This window comes from Dromaius novaehollandiae, chromosome 19 (genome assembly GCF_036370855.1).
Source record: "Dromaius novaehollandiae isolate bDroNov1 chromosome 19, bDroNov1.hap1, whole genome shotgun sequence".
Lineage (NCBI taxonomy): Eukaryota > Metazoa > Chordata > Aves > Casuariiformes > Dromaiidae > Dromaius > Dromaius novaehollandiae.
This window is the reverse complement of record NC_088116.1, coordinates 11,745,662-11,765,353: the sequence shown is the minus strand read 5'-3', so window position 1 is coordinate 11,765,353 and position 19,692 is coordinate 11,745,662. Positions and strand designations below refer to the sequence as shown.

Genomic DNA, 19,692 nt, shown 5'->3' with positions numbered 1-19,692 from the left:
TAAATAATGAAAGTTAAAAGGAACTGAGTTTTGACTTACAGGAAAAGAAAGCTTATTAAAAAAGCAACAGAGTACAATAATCATGTAGAGGAAAGTCGTTACAGAAGCATTACTGCCCTGAGGTAGCTGTGAGTAGTCTTTCCTCACCTACTTGTCATTTCTTCATTTTTAACTTACTTCATAGATCCTGCCAAATTCCCAAAGGGCTTTGAGAACTCAACATATGGCTCCAGTGAAATGCAGCTACCCAGAGGGTAGGGAAGTTTTCAGCTCATTGCACTCAAGCATTGGAAAAAAAGGAAGAGATTTCAGGCAAAGACGACAAGACACACTTCTGTTCATAAAAAAAAAAAAAAAAGTCACAGAGTCGCTATTCAAGGTGAACAAAGAAAACTTCTTAGTATCTCCTCTGAATAAATGAAGAATCTTCATCTCCACCTAAACTTGTTGAGATGAACAGCTCAGTTGAGACAGTCTCAGAAGCTCAGGCCAACAGATTACCTTCCTCATTCTACCTATCAGAACATCATATTACTGTAAAAGCAAAAGCAGAGAATCAGTTAATTTCTGAGCATCTAAGAGCTCAGATCACGACGATTTCCTGCAGTGCAGGAGCTGTGCCCAACCCGCATCCTAGCTATAGTAACTATTCTGCAGATAACCCAGTCCAGTCACAATTTCCGGCATGGAACCAGGAACAGCCAAATCAACCCGCTCTCAGCAAGTCCTACAGTGCAAAACCCCGCTTGGGGAACACAAGGCAGCACTAGCAGGGCACACCCTTCCGCAACCGAGCGAGTGTCGGTTCTCTAAACACGCTATGAAATCACCAGTATTGACTAATCACCTCCTACCGAACCAATTCAGGCATTTCAATACCTTGTGCAAGCCACGGTCATTCTGATCTGGTCGCATTTTATGCTGACATTGCACCAAAGGAATCGCCCCTACCAGAGACAAGGCAATGAGCTGTAACTGTGCGCGCTGGCGTTGCTTACTCCCGTCCCACAGATAGCATTAGCGCTCCAGACACTAATTTTGTTTCACCGAGTCGTTCGGCCCCATACTAAGAAGGTAATGGCCCTGAATCAGACATAGATTATCACCAGGGGAGCACTCTTTTAAGAAAGAAGGTCACAAACTGTGCCTCTATCCAGCCATTATTTAGTTGATGGCTTATATATACAGCTTCATGTGTCTCCTGGCTAACAAACACGGAGCGTGTAAAAATAGAAGCCAATGCACATCACGATCCATCTGCTGCTCCAACCCATCTACTGGGGGATCTCCAGATCTGCTGCATCGCTTGGCAATTCTCCCCACTTGCTCCACGAGGAAGTTACTGAACACCCCGTGCTCTTGAAAACCAGGCTCAAGAGACCAGAAACAAGGCACACGGCTCCTTCTCATTTAAATGAAGTAATGAAATACATTCCCTACAAATGTTAAACTGTGATTAATATTCTCCCAAAGCCGTATGTGCATCTCTTCCTTTCCCTCCTAGCTCTTGATTTCATGTCGTAGCAGTAAAAAAGGCACACTGTAGCCTTCCTAAGGTCAGCGAGATGAGGTAGCTTGAAGGCTGCAATGCCTTCTGAGCAGAAGGCAGGGTCAGGCTATCAGCTCCCCAGGGCCCGGCAATACTATTATCAGCATCTTGAGAAAAAACCAAACACCAGATAACACGCAGTCCCCGCAGTGCCGATAACGCCGCATTCAGCAGGGCTGGCTTGGCAAACACCTCGCACGGCGAGGATCTGAAATGGGCCTGATGAACACGCCGATTACCAGCGCGTACACCGGGTGCCACCCAGAAATGTGTGCTTGAAGGACTTACGTCCTGTCACATGAGATGGTGATTTTTTTCAGCCATCAGAGAATCTCTTCTGAAATTACCAAAGGAAAAGGGCACTCTGACCACGCTGCCCATTCCTGCGGTTTGAAACCATGCTGATACCGGTCCTCTACCAGATGCCCCCGTGTTGAGCTATGCAGCCCCATCCGAGCAGCAACGCCAACAGAAATCCTGCAACACAAAGGAAGCTCTTGAAGGACAAATGACCTTTCTTTGGCCCTGAGCTCTTCAACTCTCTGTTGGGCGAGTGTCAGGAGAAGGCTCAGCAAGAGAAACACTGACGCAGATACTTTAAAATTATATAAATAAATAAATAGTTCATTCTAAACTCCGCTCTCTCCCCCCTCCCTTTAAGTAGGTCACTCTGCCTGCTATGGAAATCAGCTCCTCTTCAAAGCAGGTTTGCTCATCTCCTTATCTCCTTAATATTAGAAATGTGCAAAGCATTGTAAGAGCAAAGGCTAATTTCAGACTAATTTGATTTATTCCTTGCACGGGTATAAATATGAAACAGTATTTACTTGTCAAAAAGAAAACCTGAAACATGAAAACTGAATGAAAGCTTGCAAGGTGTCCCCAAACAGTTAGTTCTGAATTTGGTACATAGCTCTGAGCCCAAGCCCCTGACAGCGCAATGCAAGCGATATACAAAGGGTCTTAGTGACCTAACGGGGAGAAGACAAAAAAAAATGACTTGAATTAGACTGTAAAAGCTCAAGAGATGGATGTGAGAGAAGCTGAGCTCATACCAATTTCAGCCTGAAAATTAGGCCCTACCTTTTCTTTTCTTTAACCTAACATGCAGCCTTCCAGTTCTTCCTGCCAATTAATAAGGCACAGAAGACAAGGCTGAGCCTAACCCTGCTGAAGCCACTGGAAACTACACAGCGTGCACCCGTAATGATGAGAGTGCGAGTTCCTTGGGCTCTTCCAAACTCGCCCATATGAAGGATGCAGGCAGGATCCACTCGTTAGGAAAACTGAACATCCAGACAGCCAGGGCTGCAGGTCTTAAAATGGTAACTACCCCTAGTTTGAGCTGTCCACATAGAGATGCAGGGAAAATGTTCACACCGAGCGAACCAGGCAAGCTCATCAAATGCACAAGTAGCCGCAGCGGTAGGGACCCAGCCCTTCGGGAGCTGAAGGCTCTGAGCACCCTCAGCTCCTCCAGACTCCAGCGGCTGCTGCTGGCACTTAGCTGCTTTTGGGAAGCACTCAGTGCCTGAGCATGCAAACTGCAAAAAATTCAACTGCAAGACATGAAAAGAAATTCCAGTGCCCACAGAAGGCAAATACTGAAAGGATTTATCTAACAGCATCAAAAAAAGAGAGACAAAGAAAATGAACCACAAGGATTTTGTTGTTACTTGAATATCCACACCAGCAATTTTTTAAAAAATGGCATTTTAAAACTCAAGTATAAAGGAATTTCTTAAAACTGAGAAAGCATTTGCCTTGCGCACCTCTGAAGATGACAGCACAGTACAAGATCCTGACGCAGCACGGCCAGGCAACTTCTCCTAACTCACAATTGTGCAGCTTCAGCCTGTTCTTTTGCTCCATTGATCCAGTCAGAAGACTCCTAAGTCAGCCTTTTTTTCAACTCCTTGAGTTTCAGCTCCTAAGGTTTTAAGCCAGGGCTCAGCATGGAGGCTTAAAAAAGGCAAACGAAGGAGAAAGCAAAAAAAAAAAATAAAGAAAAGAAAAAAGAAAAAAAAGAAAAATACATTGTTTTAAAATCCTGGAGGAAAGAGAGAAGGATACTCTAGGTCTGATCCTGCTACTAAGAGAAGCGGCATTATCACTTCTACACAGAGGCAAGGGACCCTATGGCTAGGAAGCAAGAAATAAGCTCAGCAAACACGCAACCACGTGAAGGTTGCCAATGCGTGCAGCATTTGCAGCGCTCAGCACCAGAAGGACCTGCAGCCCCTCGTGCCCCTGGCGTCCCCGTTGCTCCTTCCAAGTCAAAAGGCATCGTTTCAAGGCACGTGAAGTGAAAAGACAGGGGAGCTGATGGGCAGCAGGTAGCCATTTGGTACGTAGGTCTCAATTTAAATATATCCATTACAGGTCAGTAAGGCAGAGGATGACTCCAGTCAGGGAAATGACTTCATTAAGGCTCAGAGATTGCAGGCAAATCATTTATTTCACTATCGAACTCCCACTGATGCCTTCCTGTGTCTTGGCTGCCACGGGGGTTACTGAGCATCCTGGAGGATGAACACAGGCGAGCGACAGTCTGGACTCGAACTTCACCTGCTGAGCTTCAGCCCCACAGGCAAACACAGGCGATGGGCACTTCAGACCCCAGTGCCTTCTAGGGCACTAAAACATGGCCTGAATGATAGAAAGAAGAAAACAAATTTGGCAAGTATGTTGCAAATTAACTCCTCCAAGAAACAGCATAAGGAGTTACAATGATTTAAAAAAAGCTTAATTATGTGTTTAGGCCTGTACACTGAAATATGAAGTGCAACTTTGTTGCTCAGACTCATCTTTTCTCCTTTCTGTTGCCATTATCATGACTCTTACACACGCAGCTATCTCAAGGCAGCAGAAGGCACAAGTCCCCAACCCCTCCAGCCTCCTTTTCCACCTGGACAGGCAGCTCACAGCCCAGCTGACACAGCACGGTCTTTTTGCAGCGTGCTGGGCAGCCGTTCATCCCCTCATACATCATTAACAAGCTGCAGTGATTGCAAAGTCGTATCACCTCGTCCAACGGTACTGCTAATAAGCAACAAAAGAGGAGCCAGGTGGGTTTGTTTCTTGAAAAGAGCTTCTGGAGTCTGCCAGAAGTGGTGCACGGGACTGGGCTTTGCAAGGAAGTAAAAGCGATCGGGTTTGCAACTAAAGGGGAATATTCCCGTCTCCTAAGGGTAGCTAAGGGCGTGCGTGTTCCAGGTACACCCTGGCATCGTGGTCCCTGACCACCTGGACTGAGCACCCAGCCACAGGCTGCTGTGACTACCTCCAGCACATGTGTGGCTTTCCTTCCCAAAAACCCAAAGCTTGAGACAACGGCAATCCCACACGCCACCCTGATATGAGGTCTGGATGAAGCACTCCTAGTCCACTAATTTAATATTTCTGAATGAAACTGAATTTACTATCTGGTGTCAAGAACCCAGGTCTCATCAGCTGGTTGTTGTGGAGCAGATGTCCTGTTTCACCAGAATTTCAAGCTCAGACTTGGAATATTCCCATGGCAAAGTCTCAGTTTTGATAAAAGACATTTCTCAATGAAAATCTATTTCATTGAAAAATTCCTGACTGTCTCTACTTGGATGTAGAGCTAAGCGTGACCTGTATAGCTCAGAAACACATTCATCCATAAGGCTACCCAGTCTTAGAGTTTAGGTTCAGTCTATCATAAAAATCTAGATTATCTTCAAACTTTCAAGTGTGTGCAAGTCTCCTTAGAGTTCGAGGATTTGGTTCCAGACTTGTCTACTGTCCACTATGCCTAAGCGTAAAGTATGGGCCATATTCTGTGATGTGCTCCCAAGCAGCGTCACTGCCAGGGCATACTTCCCAAAGACTGAAATTTAAGAAAACATAAACGCAATACGCCCTGGAGGCTTTTGAATTTAGACAAGACATAATTAATATTAATATATATCTGTTTACAAAAGGAAAGAATGTAGGAAATAGCGCTGTGCCTTAAACCATAGATATCAATGGGGATTTTTGGCAGCGTGCACTGGAGAAGACAGTAGCAGCTGTCAAAACACCTCTAGAGCTGCCTCTGGTGAAGGGGATTGAGAAAGGGGATTAAAAAACAATAGGCAAATTTCAGGTAAACTGATAGGAGGACTGACGCCTGAGCTAACGGGCTTTCCTTGCCTCTGCAGAACATCTAAATTGTTCTTAACCGCACGTTTCCCCATTTTCCTTCGAGTACGGCCTCCTTCCTAACTTATGCCTCACAACTTCTTCATTATCAGTTTTCACCTCTTTTCCTCCATTCTCTGGTCTCTGGTTTGCAGTGAGTTCTCTCAGAATACAAGTTCAACAGCCTCAATAACATCTGCAAGGGCTTAAATTCGTTCCCATGGTCCCCTTGGCCACATCACCTTACGGTGACCCGTGGTGGCTCATGGAGGGCAGCAAACCCCAGATGATGAGAAGTGCTTTTTCTTCCCCACTCGAGAAAGAGGACAGTTACCTTCGGGACCTTCAAACTGCCACATGTCACCAGCTAGAAATGTGCTGGAAAATGCTAAGAGTTAAGAAAATTAAAGAAAAAAAATAGGGATATACACTCACTGACTTAGCATGAGCCTAAGAGGTGAACCAACGCTCACTGAATATGTATGCACTCTCTGGCACTGCTGCTCCTCTGCCAAGTCCAACTCTGCTTCCACCAGGGAACCGTATATCAAAAGCCTCCTAATGAAGAACAGTATGAGGTGATGCCAACCTGCAAAAATCACCAATACTCCTGAAAATGCAGGCATTAAAAAAATAAAATAAAATAAAAAATAAAAAATAATCAGCAGTTAACTTGAAACTAGGACAGCTGCAGCGTTTAACATAGCTGCTGCAAATGAGAAATACTTAGGCACATCATAATTAGTAAATGGCAAATATTAGGAGTTATGGGAAAAAGAGATTGTTAAAACAGATTTTAATACCCCAGCCTTTCATACACTCAGGCAGAAAAATCCAGGCAGCGTGCACTTTGAGCATTAAGCCCACATTAAGAAACAAACTGCTTCATTTTTGGAGTTGTAAAAACAAAGGTTAAAAATGTGCTTAAGCGCAAAACCCATAATTTTTCCACAGTGACTGTATTGTTTTGCTTTACGCAGCTAATAATACCTGTCCCGGCTTTATACCCACACATCTCCCAAATGCTGTACCACGCTAACGTTTCAGTGATTAAACCAGCAGAAATACCTAAGAACCCACATGTGGTATTTGAAGTTTCTGGAAGTAATCTCTCTTTTAATTACACAACATCTATACAAAATATGTAGTTAAAAATAACAGTCATTGCAGATGGCCATTTTTCCATCTCATCTCATAACAAAATCATCAAGCAACTGCCTTGCATCTGAACCGTCCTCTAGCAAAACAGAGATGCCCCCTGAAACACCACTCAGGCAGTCACAGCTCCCTGCCCGGACACCTCGTCCCCACTGTCCCCACCAGCTCCTGGGCCATGTGCCCAGTCCAGCCTTCTCCTCTCCACCTGGTTTCTTCTCCCCATTTCTTTACCCAGGTCCCTCAGCCCCTCCACTCCCTGCCCCTTGGCACCAGCTTTTGTCCCTCCTGCTTCCGAAGGAGCCCACAGGCAGGAAAACAATACGCAGTTGACGCAAAGACAGACCCATGGCTTTTTCTGATGGGGTTGCTTTGCTAGATTTCACGTCCAACCTCCAACATACAAAAGCACCCCAGCATCTTAAAGAAAAGGCCTTAAGAAATAAACCTTTCGACATGAACAATGGTATGTAGGTTTGCTCATACATCATTTCCAAAAACGCCTGGACCAGTTCGCTGAGATTAAAGACAAATAGGATCTTGACAATATCTGACCGTTTCAGCCCAACTGGTGAAACTATAAACACACGAAAGCAATTTCTCACAACAGGAAATGTTGGGCAGCCTCGTAATAAAATGCTACCAGAGATGCCTACACAGGGGTTGGTGGCTTTGGAGTGAATTACCCCCTTTAGAGATCCAGTTCCATTAATTATAATTGGAGCTGGGCATTCAGGAGAAGTTTAGGATTTTCCATTATGCTGCTGCAAACCGGGTGCCTCCGATAGGGATGGGATGTTTAAGTTTCACTCTTTTCCATTTGTTGCATCTTTCCCCATTGCCGTCGGACAGACGGTTCTGATTTGCAAGGTCTGACACTGTCCTAGAAAATCAAACCCGCAGCATCGGTGGGGAGGAAGGCACACAGCGCTAATTAGTATTTGAACATTGCAAAATGTCCTCAGAAAAGAATGAGGAAAGCATAAAATCCCATTTTACCTTCTATCCCCCTTCTCTGTCGGTGCACAACAGCCATTAAACTCCTCCAGCAAGTCACTTCTAGATTCCACGCTTGATCCAAAGACAACTGCAGTCAATACGACCCGACCCCAGTAACACCTTTCATGTAAGACATCCTGAAAGGCCGGTAACTACCTTTCGACGCTCCTGACAGGCAACGATTTCTAAATGAAAGCTGTCTGCCTGTCCATAAATCATCCGTGTGATCTGGCTGTCGGACTGCCCCGTCGGTCACGCTGGGCACTAACCACGTCTGAACGGACCCCTCCGCGGCGGAGGAAACGGCTCACACGTCCCCGACCCTCCGGGTCAGGTATTCGTTTTATTGCTCCGGATACGCAGTTCGGTTTCTGTACAGCGCAGAAAACAGCGCTGACCTTCTGGGCATTACGCACACAGCCAAACCGGCCTTCTCCAAAGCTCCTGCCCCCCCGCCAGCATGCACCCTCCAAACATGCCCGTTTCTGCTCTTCTTCTCCCAAAGGAGGCTTCGGGGCTCCCCCACCCTCCTACCACTGGGGTCCCACGGAGTCTCGCTTCAGGAACTGATGCATGGTGGTATTTTCCTCGTTTTAAACCAAATGTTGAAGCCGCCCCCCAAATCCTCGTGGCCCCCAGTAAAGCTGCGGGAGCTCCTACCGCTTTGCTGCCTTCTCACCCAAACCCTGCTGCCAGCTCCAGACATTTCCACATCGCCGGGAAGAACCTGCCACACTTTCTCTGTCCTCATACCGTTTCCACGCACAAACCTCTTCTGTGAGACATCCACTCAGCCATACATACGGGAAGGTGAATCCCTAACTTGCATAATTCTTTCAATATTAACCTGAGTGATTTGTCCATCATCCCAAACAGTTGGAGGAAGAACTGACACCTAAACCCAGCCTAGTGAACTGTGCTCCAGCGCTCTCCGTGGTGCAACCAGTCCCTCCCAGTGATTTTATCTGCGTAACTACTGCAAAAGAACTGAGGCATCACGATGTTTGGGCTGCGTTTACAAAAGGTCAAGCAAGACGTGGCCCTAGCCGTAACTGCAGGGTTAGAAAAATGTAATGGTTATTACTGTTATTATTGTCTCGTCAGTTCACGTATGAAAAACTGAAATAAAATTCAGCAGAACAGGGTTTTTATGTTCCAACCTATTTGAAACATTCAGCAGTCCATCTCACTTCGCTAAAGAGGGTACACAGTAAAAACATACAGGAGGTCAACAAAAGTTATTTTAAACCCAGTAATGGGATATAAGCAAGCTTCAAAATATCATTAAATGGCTTTTCTCTATTTTTTGCTTTGTTTTATATTTTTGTCTTGAGAGTATGATCAAGTAATCGTTTTGGAAGAAATTCTAGTAGTTTGGCGCAAACACGAGTGCTTTCATGATTTAAAGTGTAATGTGGGCAAAGACCCAGAAAGAAATTCTAATTGTTTCATTTTAAAATTAACCTTCTCACTACATCTTTCTGCTCTGAGGACATTTGCAGCCACGGAGGGCTGTTACACTGAAACACTACCCAAGCGTACGAAGATTAAACACAAGTAAAATGAATTCTACCAACGGTCAACTAAGAGACCGTGCTTGAGTCTCATATCTGGTCATGCTCTCTGCAAGTTGAGAAAACACCCAAAATAATTCAGCTGCTGCTCTCTTTAGTTCCCTGTAGGTTTTTCTCTTTTACTGGTTCTCCGCTCGCTATATCTCAGCAGCCCTTAGACACTCCAAGCGAAAGCAATTTGAAGCCTCAATGTCCACAAACACAAAAAGGCTCTGAAAGACCCTACTGCGACGTAGAGGAGATGGGAGAAAAGGAAATCCGGCATCCCCTTCGAGCGCTGGGGAACGGAGTCAGAGAGAGATGAAGGATGCTCAAGGTCCCGAAGCGCAGCACGGCCCAGAGCACAGGTCTCCTGGGTTCACAGCCAGCGCCTTTTCCTACTAGACCTTACAGAACTGCCAGCGCCGGGCAATCGTATTTCAAAGGGAAGGAAAGAAAGAGATTTCCATTCGCAAGCAAGCAGAGGATAATACAGCAGGAGGACCAAGGAGTCCTCTTCCTTCCTCAGCGTCAGATGCTGACACATCACACAGCTGATTTTGCTGTGCTAAAATTAAGCCATCAGGTGCAAGCAGGCATGCCAAGTGCGCGTTAAGAAGCGGCGGTATGACACACATGTTAGTGCGTATGGCACAGCCCTGCTTTCAAGAGATCTTTCATTTTCCCTATCAGCAGGAATACTGGCGTTCTTCTACAGCATCCTAGGTCAGAGACCCTAGGAAGATCCCTATTTAAAAAAATCCATTTCCTAAGGGTTATCATATTACTTTCATATCCCAGATACTGTGAAGCTATAGGTATTTCTCACTGCAAGGTTTAACAAGTGCTGTAGTATGGCAGATACCCTTTAGCATCACCGTCTACGGGTATCAGGCATCAGTGCGAACCACAAGGAGCGAATCCCAGAGAGGGCAGGATCATAGAAACTGGTACTCTTTATACAGCAAGAGGTGCAGATCATCAATTTTTTAAAAAGGGAAAGGCAAACACTGTGGTTTAATCCAGCTCCCTCCTGATTTTAAGGAATTGGCTCTCCTTGCCAGATAACTTTGCATCTCCCCACAGACACACGCATCAAAGCCACGAGCCTGCATCAGAAGTACAGCACGTAACGGCTCAGCGACGGCAGAGCGAGGCTCCCCGCTAACGTCACGTTTTACGTAGGGCTCTCGTCGCATCGCTACCGCATTATTTTTAGATAACCGTCAGTGAATGCCAGAACATGGGTCGATAGCCATTAGATTTATAGGCGGAACTAGCTACAGTTGTATCAATAAGACGTAAAGCATTTGACACTTCCTTGACAAAATCTGACCACGGGGATTTAGGGCTATAAAATACGGTTGCTACCACGCACCAAACTGTTTAGGAAAAATAGTATCCTACTGCTAGGATACAACACTGGAGTTCAGTTACCACTGTTGAGTCATGGCAGGGTCAACACCATACGCATTCACTTTGACCAGCCCTTTGCAAACTCCTGCAAGGACATCTTACACGTCCCACGGTGGACCAATTTTTTCACTTCTACAGCGCTGGTTTCTGAGCCCGGCACACGCGGCAGCGGCACGGCAAGCGTGGGGAGATCGCTGTCCTCTTCGCTCCTGTGCCAGGGGACAACGTCTCGTGGTCTGGCGAGCGCGGATCGGTTCAGAAGCATCTGAGTACTGCTACATAAGTTAACCTATTCTAGCAAAAACCGGGAAAGCGTGCCCTTTTCTTGTCACGCTCTTACCAGAGCTATAACTCCGTTCAAAAAAAAATAATCTCCTTTTTAAGTTTAATATTTCAACATATTGAACGTCTTCACCTACCCTGGGATTCAGGAGAGCCTGTGGGAACGGTGAACTGGCAGCCTGCCAGCCCCTGTAACATCTGGACCAGATTGTTCAGTTTTATATAAAGATTAGCAACATTAATTGCAAAACGAGCAAAACCTTTTTAATTATCGGAGAGGGCTCATTTCTGTTTTCTTGCGTGCTTTGTCTTCCTAACGGGTAGCTCTGGTCACAGGCTATATACACATTTCCTCCTAAGAAACACAGGTGATTTCTGCTAGGAGAGAAGTAATCAGGGAAGATGGTGGCCAACAGCAGACCACAAGTACTGCCCACAGCCAAGCACATTGACTGCATATGTCTAAAGCCAGCTTTGTCCATTTGTCCTCCCTGATCAAACGGGATGGTCTCCAAGATAGCAAGCGCGGGACGCCAGTGCCTAAGCAACATCTGCTGCCATTCGAAAGGCCCCGGGGTATCCGAGGCGTTGCGCGAGCCCGGCAGATGTGACACGGCACCTACGGCAGAGCCGTACCCTTCCGGAGCGGCCAGGCGGGATGCCTTCGGGTGCTCAACTGTCACTAGATGCCCATGTTTTGCCAAATGTCTCCGATTCCAACTGTCTCTTACTAGAGACGCAATATGCGGTTCACTGCCGATCGGCACTGAGGCTTTGGAGTAATACTGGAATTCACATGAGCCACCTGAATAATCTGGTAGCCAAAACCCAATGTACTATTGAAAATCCTACCATCCATCTAAGCTTCTGCTGCTCCATTCAGGCAGAGGTGAGTTAATATGCAAGAATAAGATTCCCGTGTTCTCTCCGTTTTCTAGTCATTGCTGCTTCATCTCATGATCCCTGTAGCATCTCTGCATGATAAACGTGTTAGTGCCTTATTACTCATTCATTGTCAACGACAGTGACTATTCGGATGACGATGTCAAACAACTATTGAAAACAAAAATTATCTATCAGTTCCTAGTCAGCCTGGTTGTAAACTAAATGCCACGTTAACTTCTAAGCTCCCAGATGCTTCCGAAATGACTGTCTGAAGCCTCATCTTTTAACTTTATTATTTCTCTAAGTATTTATTTTATTCTTTCTTTGATCAGCATCAGCCCCCGTGTCCATGCTCCTCATATGAATAATTTACACACAACAGCTCTCAGGAGTCTCAAGGAATTACTAAAGGCTATGAAGTCCACTCTCCTGCAGTTAGTAAGTTTAGGCTGAGAACTTATAAAAATATGTGCCAAATCTGGATAATTTGCATTATTCTTAACGGGAAACATGGCATCCAAATCTGTTAGGTACATAATAAATACTAAAGCTGCAATTTTTATCCAGTTCCTATAATAATATAGCTAGTTTCTGCTCCAAAAACATCCCAGTAGTGGCGTGGACAGGGAAAACAGTATCTCAGATACTGTGTGATAACGATCAGTTAATACAGTAGTCACAGCCACCACACTGTATCACTTTCCTGTTTTATCTCCACATCACTGTTCCTTATATCAAAGGATTTCGCCCAGCAAGGCTGTTTTCATATAAAGAGCTATTTTGATTTGATTTCATTAATGTGATTAAAGTTGGGGCCCTTCTGCCTTACAAAAAGCAGTTCTCTATTCTCAATTCTTTACGTTTAGCTATCTTCAACAGAGAGTTTCTTAGAGTTTTAGTTATATATTACCTACCTGTAGGGAAATTTTAGTACAACTAGTCTGTGGGTGCCACACTATTACATACTACTTAAGGATTGATGGAACTGCTTCTAAACTGCCTTATTTACATACATAACTTTTATATTCACTGGGTAGCTAAGTTTATAATGTACTTTGAAGACCATAAGTGTTAGAGAAGATAAGCATTATCTGATTATTACGGCAAGTAAATCCACCTATCTTTAAAGTGTTTTAAGTCACTTAAGCGCCATTCGACAAGGGGGACAGGCAGACCGTGCCAAAGGCTGTCTCAGGATCTGCCTCGGTGTCCACACGCGGCCCCCATAAAGCTGATTTCCTAACCGGAGAGCAGAGGAGAACCCAGGCTGCGTGCGGGGAGGCTCCTGGCAGGCACTTGCTCATGTCTCAGCAGGTGCAAATAAGTCCGTGTGCAAAACCATGGATCCAAGTTTGTTTAAAAAAAACCCCCAACATCGCTTATCTGACTGCCAAGGAACTTAAAGTTCCTCTTCAACTTTTAATATTTGGTATAGTACCGGGGGGCAGGGGGGGGTTGTGCACTTCTTGAGCATATACGGGGAAAAATCCTCTCTGTTCACCCATTTCTTGGCCAGGTTCTTCAGCACTAGCCGCTCTAGCGCTGCCCATAAACGTTCTCAACAGTTTGCAAATGTCTTGTCCTCTCTCTGATCCTGTACTTAATCAGTGGTGTATTTACAAAATAAAAATTAAATGAAGGGCTTCACATGGAATCAGCAGTGTCATTTCCCAGTGTTTTCTGCCTTTTTACGAGTATTTAGCATGAAGCAAAGAATTTTGGGGCTAAAGCACTGCTTTTTCCACTCCGCTCAGAAAGATACCACACCATCCCAGCCTCATTGGCTTCGAGGCAGTTGAGCACTCACTAGAGTCAGCTGTTACTGTGCATTGGCCAAAAAAGCACCGGGTAGGGAGTTTATAGCTTCCATACTTCTTGAATGTTTTAACCCAAGACCCAGACTCAACCACACTAACGTCTTTCTAGGACCAGTGCTTCTTCTTGACAGGCATCTCCAACGGCCCCAAGCCAGTAGACGGGACACGCAGCGACACACAGGTCAGATCAGCAGCACGAACAGTCCAGAAGTCAGGGAACTAAATCAAGGGACAAGCTCTATGCATCCACCTCCCGGCGTTTCCGACCTGTTTGCAAGCAGGCACGTAGGTGTTTGCCCCAGCACACCTGGAAGGTGGCTAAACACCTTCCTTAAGTCACCAGTGAGCAATGGAACAAATTAACTGATCCGCTTGTATTTGTTCCAGGTTGTTAGCAACGGCAGATAGGGATGACAGCTTCCCCACACCCAAACCAAGGGCTTATTCAAGGTACTCTCCTTCCTGCACGTCTTATTCTCAGGCTGGCACCACTGTTTAATTACAAAACTGTTTCTATATTGACTTAAATAGCTTTTGACCAGCAGGGTTTAGAACAAGGCGTTTCCCATTTAAGGGCAGGATTGGACAAAAGAACAGGGACAAACACCACCACACAAGATCAGAGCTCTGCCCACATAAGAGAGACCAGTTATGGGGCTCTCCACATCTCAGCAGCCTCTCAAACCCTTGGCAGCTGGCAGGGAGCAGCCTGGACCTCGCTGGAGGACCAGACCCTGGCCAGCTTCTCGGCGCTTCCCCCACCTTGGGCGGGCACCGCCACGAGCACGCACCGAGCAGCTCCTCTTGTGGAGCAAATGCCGCATGTCTCTTCATCCCACCAAGCATCCAGCAGACCTGGCTTCGGGAAGAGGCAGGAAGGTGGAATAGGGAGTAATGCGGAAGGTGATGAAAGAAGAAACAAGGCAAAACAAAAGCGCCCCGGCAATTCCCCCAAGGCTGCTGCTTCTAGGAGGGGAGCAGAGCAGCTTCTCACCACGCAACAGACACCGGACCCATCCCATGCAGAGGAGTCTCCGGTGAGCAAAATCTCTGTCTGTCACTTCTCACTGCAAGCTGCAGCTTTCCTCAAATCACGTCATTCATCCTGCATGCCACTAACCCGGGGACAGATCAGCCTTCGATGGGAAACCATTTGGCCCACCTTTGCTGTCTCGGGATCCTACAAACACACACAAATTTCTCAAATACTTCATGGTCATTAATACATTTCCCACACCAGTCCCAGAGCGATAGGTTTAGGTAAATCGAGGCGTTTGCCCAGCACCGCACAGGAAACATATGGTTGCAGCAGAAGCCGAATGCTCTCTTCTGCGTCTTTATTCACTCAAGCCTCTCACTAACTGACTCATTTTCCTTTTCTGCACAAACACAGAGACCCTCTCTTTGCAAACACAGCCCCAAACTGAAAAGTTCATCTGTGCGAATTTCCATACATTTCGATATAGTCCGGATGGCAATTTTTGCTTATGTAAATGTCACTGCAGGAAAAATTAAATTAGATGTGGACAAAAAAGACAAATTGTAGTTAGTATCTGAAATAAAAGGCACATGTTCCTCTCAGCCCTTCGTTAGTTTGCTCTGAACATTTTCAGAGCAAGAGAATTCCGTCCATAAGAATTACTGCAGAAATTAAAAATCCTCTAAATTTTCAGGTAAGTACATGCATACAAAAATCCCCATTTCAACAGTCCATTTCAAGAGTACCCCCGTATTTCTTTGCAAATATGGGAGTCATCCAATTTGAGAGCAGGAAAAAAGCAACAGAAAAACAGAAAAACAAAAAAAAAACCAAAAGCTCAGTTTGGAGCTATATTAAACTGCAGTGCACAGATGCCAAAACCCTGATCGCAGGCAGGATGAGGCGACCTAGGTGAGGAATCATTTTGGACAGGAGACAAGGGTCACGTCTGGGACAGCTCTTCTTGCACAAAGAGCATCTAGGCTGCGGAGTAAGAAGGGGGCCTGGTACGATTTCCACGATGGCACTGCAGAAAAACGTCATTCCAAAGGAACAATTCCGTAGAATCGTTCCTCCATCAGCCCCGAGGCAGATAATGCTGTTCATCTTGTTTCTGTGGCCAACGCTTGCAGAAATAAATGCACGTAAATAGAAAATCAGGGTTGCCGTACCAGGGAGAGCTGGTATTTCTGATACGCTACAGGGTTCGAAAAACAAAAAAACAGTATGATCAGGTTGCTCATTTGATGCTTTATCTTTTCAAAAGAGACACTTTTTTCTAAAGATGGCTTCAAGTCCCACTCAGATCTAGTCACGTCCTAGAACGCAATAAAAAACCGCCCGTGGCTGATTGCCCCCAACCTGGGCTTTAGCATCTCTCTTTGGCCAAACACCTCCCGATGCTCCCACAGGCTCAAGCTGCAGGATTTGCCCCTACGTGCTGCAGGACACTAGGTCCTGATGCGTTGCACCTGCAAAGGTCACATTTAAAACACAATACTACCTTAAGCAACGTAAAGGGAATTCTCTGAGCGGCTGCATTTTGCAGGGAGCTTGCCTAAGAGCACACGGGGGTTTTGTCGGCCGTTTCTCACCAGCACGCAACTTTCCTAGCATAAAAAAAAAAAAAAAAAATCAAAACTCATACCAGTGAACTAGTATTTGCGTACCTCAAGCAAGCATGGATTTCAGCTTTAGGTATTCTCCTTCAAGCGCCTGGGACTAGGACTGAACTGCAATGTGGGCCCAGAAAGTCCCCCGCCAGGAAGCTATTCCAGCTTCCTCCACGCTCTCCATCCTACAGACCATCTTAGTGTGCTTTTAGCATCAGTGGGTGGTGACGGGGGCTCATCTGGCCCCCACATCTTCCCTTGAACCCGTGCCTTGCTGAAGCACAGCGCGCGCACATTACTGAGAGAACAGAGCACATATGTACTTTTCTAAAAAATCACACGTACCAAATATATACTCGATCCAAAGTTATATAACCGCCGTAACAGAGCTTCCCCCCCCCCCCCCCCCCCAGCCAGACTCATCAGCGTTGCTATAAATTGCCCTCGTATGCAGAGGCCAGATAAGTCGTCGCGTTGATGTTCTCAGCTTTCTGCCTGCCCTAAGAAAACATTTGTGGCACGGGCAACATATCTATTACCTCTCTCCCCCCCATCTTTAGGTGCATGACCGTGCTCTTGGGTGGGAAGGGGATCCCCAGGCTGCTCTGCAGACGTCCCCCCGTGCCCACGGCAGCCTCCAGACCGAGCAGCACGTCCAGCCGGGGAGGCGAGGTGTCCGTGCCGCGCCGTGCCCGCGAGCAGCCCCAGCCGGCTCCCAGCACAGCTGGCAGAGCCGAGCAAAGCGGCCAGTCCCACGCGCATCTCCGCAGCTCTCCCTTCTCAGGAGAAGGGCAAGAAGTAACAATTTCAGCTCCTTCTCTGTGCTTGCTGGAATGCTAGATGGCATCTTCGTTACATGTTCAATACCAAGCCAGGTCCTCGTATGAGGGCTCCCTTCACGAATTTCTGCTATTGCCCTTTTTTAATAAGTGCCTAATTCTTCCTGAAAACCTCTGCCCTAGCGATATCCAGCAGCAGTGAGTTTCACAGCTACATTGTATGTAACGCACAAGGGTTTTTTGTTTGTTTGGGGTTTTTTACATTATTCCTTCCTATTCCTTTACTATGGACAACACATCTATCACCTCTCCCCTCCCCACCTTTAGGTGCAGGACCGTGCACTGGGACTCTCCAGCACTAAGCAGACTCCTACACTACTCTGCAAATGTACTCCAAATGCCCACAGCAGCCTACAGACTCTGCACTGCACATAGCATTCATGTCTTTTAACGTTATTCCTTGCTATTCCTTTGCTGCACCTTGTGCAAGGGTATCTGCACCTTTGTTGCACCTTGTTTGCTGCCCTGCGATGCTGTTTCAGTGTCTCTTGGTGGGTAACACCAAATTCAAATTAGGTGCTAGACACTTTAATAGGCATGTTTGCATGCAAGTGGATAAAGTAGCAATATAAACATCCCCTTTCCCACTTGGCTAAGTGCTTCTCCGTTTATACACAGGTGCCGACCAAGACAACCAACCAACAACCGAAGAGCACGCACCGGGTGACATATGCTGCATTTCAGTAGCTGTCTCACATCTTGGGTACAGCACCGTCTCGGCAATAGTCCTGACTCAGTGCACAGACACAACGCTCGCAGTTTAACCCGGCACCAAATCGTGCAGAAGGTTCCTATCCAAGAATTAAGGGTGCAATCGCATCGACACTGCCAAAAGCATCACATGTACTAATTTTGCAATGCTAAAACTTGCAGTCTTTACGGCTACAGAGATTGGAAGCTATAAATGGGGCTCTGGATCGAGATCACAATCCCAGTTGTGAATCTACGGGGAACAATTTAAAAAAAAAAAAATTGGCTCCCACAGTCAGCATTTTAATTAGTTGTCTCACCTAGATTTCTTACAGCTTTGCAACATGTTTCTCTATCCCACACGGCATCTTTAAAACTCCCTTTGTACATCTCAGAACTACTGAACCTGGTGAGATTTTAATAGAAAACCCTTCGCTACGCTATAAAGAGCGGCATTACTTGAGGTTTTAATTAGCAGCTGTCAAGGCTGAGCCATAGCAAATACTGAATTGTTTGCTCAACTCGTTACAGAAGGTGCATTTGCTTTCTGACCTTCTGCACTTAAATAATGCAACATACTTCAGCCTGTCGAAAACTCCCTTCCGAAAAGGCACGGGTGCAGCGGTCAAAGCCATCCCCTCAATCGATGCACAGCGCGCCGCTCCGGCCCCGCGTCCGCCCGCTGAGCTCCCCTCTCATCGGAGGGAGAAATCGCGACGCCGTGATTTCCTGACCAGCACCACAAGGCTGAAGGCTGGCGTGATGCTATCGCGCGCTCCCCATCCTGCGCACGGTGCTCCCGAGCCTCCCCGAAACGCTCGGAGAAGTCGGGGAGCAGGTGCTGGATGGAGTCGCTGCGCTAGGACTCAGGATGCAGGCAAAGGCAGGAGGCTCCATCACGCAAACTTCAAGGAATAACCGCACCGCACCCCCGCTTTAACCCACGCACCCAAAAGGCAAAACGAGCGCGAGAGCTGCCCTACCATTTAGCTGCCTGTAGACGATGTCCTCCAGGAGGGAGAGGCGCTTCAGTACCGCATCCTGGATGGAGCTGCCGCCGCGGGCGGTCAAGTTGGCCGCTTCTGCCCGGGGGTGGATCTCGTGGAAGGAGTCTCCGCTCTTGACGGCGATGGGTCTGCACTTGGCCAGGAAGAGCACGAAGCCCGCCACGGCGATCAGGTTCAGCACCAGCAGCACTTTGACCCTCCTCAAAGAAGCCATCAAACTTCCCCGAGCGGCAACGCGAGCCGCCGCTCCGCACGCCCGGGGCGCACGGAGCCTCCCGGCGCGGCCGCTCGGCAGCGGGCAGCGCGGCGCCGCCGAGAACCAACCGCCCGCCGGGGACGCGCCGGCCGGGCCGCCGCTACCGCTACCGCTCCGCGCCGCCGCCGGCCGCCGCGCCGCTCCCGCGGCCGCGCAGCAACTTCATGCCCCGCGCAGGACGCGCCCCCCCCCCCCCGCCCCCGCTACGCGGCCGCCGCGGGGCTGCGGGACCCCGGCGCGGGGGAGCCCTGCGGCACCGCCGCCGCCGCCTGCATGCGCGGCCGCCGCCGCTGCGCGCAGGGCCGCGGGGTCGCTCCGCGGCGGGCGCGGGGCATGCCCGGGGGCGGCCCGCCCCCCCCCCGCCGCCGCCGCCGCCGCCGCCGCCGCCCCTCCCCGCGCGCCTCCGCCTCCCCGCGCCCCGCGGTCTCGCCGCACCGCGCCGGAGCCGCGGGCGCAGGGGGCGGGCGCGGAGCGGCGCGCGGCTCCCGCCCCCCTCAGCGCGCGCC

The 19,692-nt window shown here is 47.7% G+C and overlaps 1 protein-coding gene across 1 annotated transcript in view; it reads right to left on the bottom strand.

Moving 5' to 3' along the window:
* GALNT17 (polypeptide N-acetylgalactosaminyltransferase 17) overlaps positions 1–19,349 on the bottom strand; it is a 210,516-nt gene extending 191,167 nt beyond the window's left edge. The window contains exon 1 of the mRNA XM_026107255.2: positions 18,907–19,349. Coding sequence (XP_025963040.1) covers positions 18,907–19,144 — 238 coding nt within the window. The 5' untranslated portion in view covers positions 19,145–19,349. The remainder of the gene's footprint in view (positions 1–18,906) is intronic.
* Between the last annotated feature and the right edge of the window lie 343 nt (positions 19,350–19,692).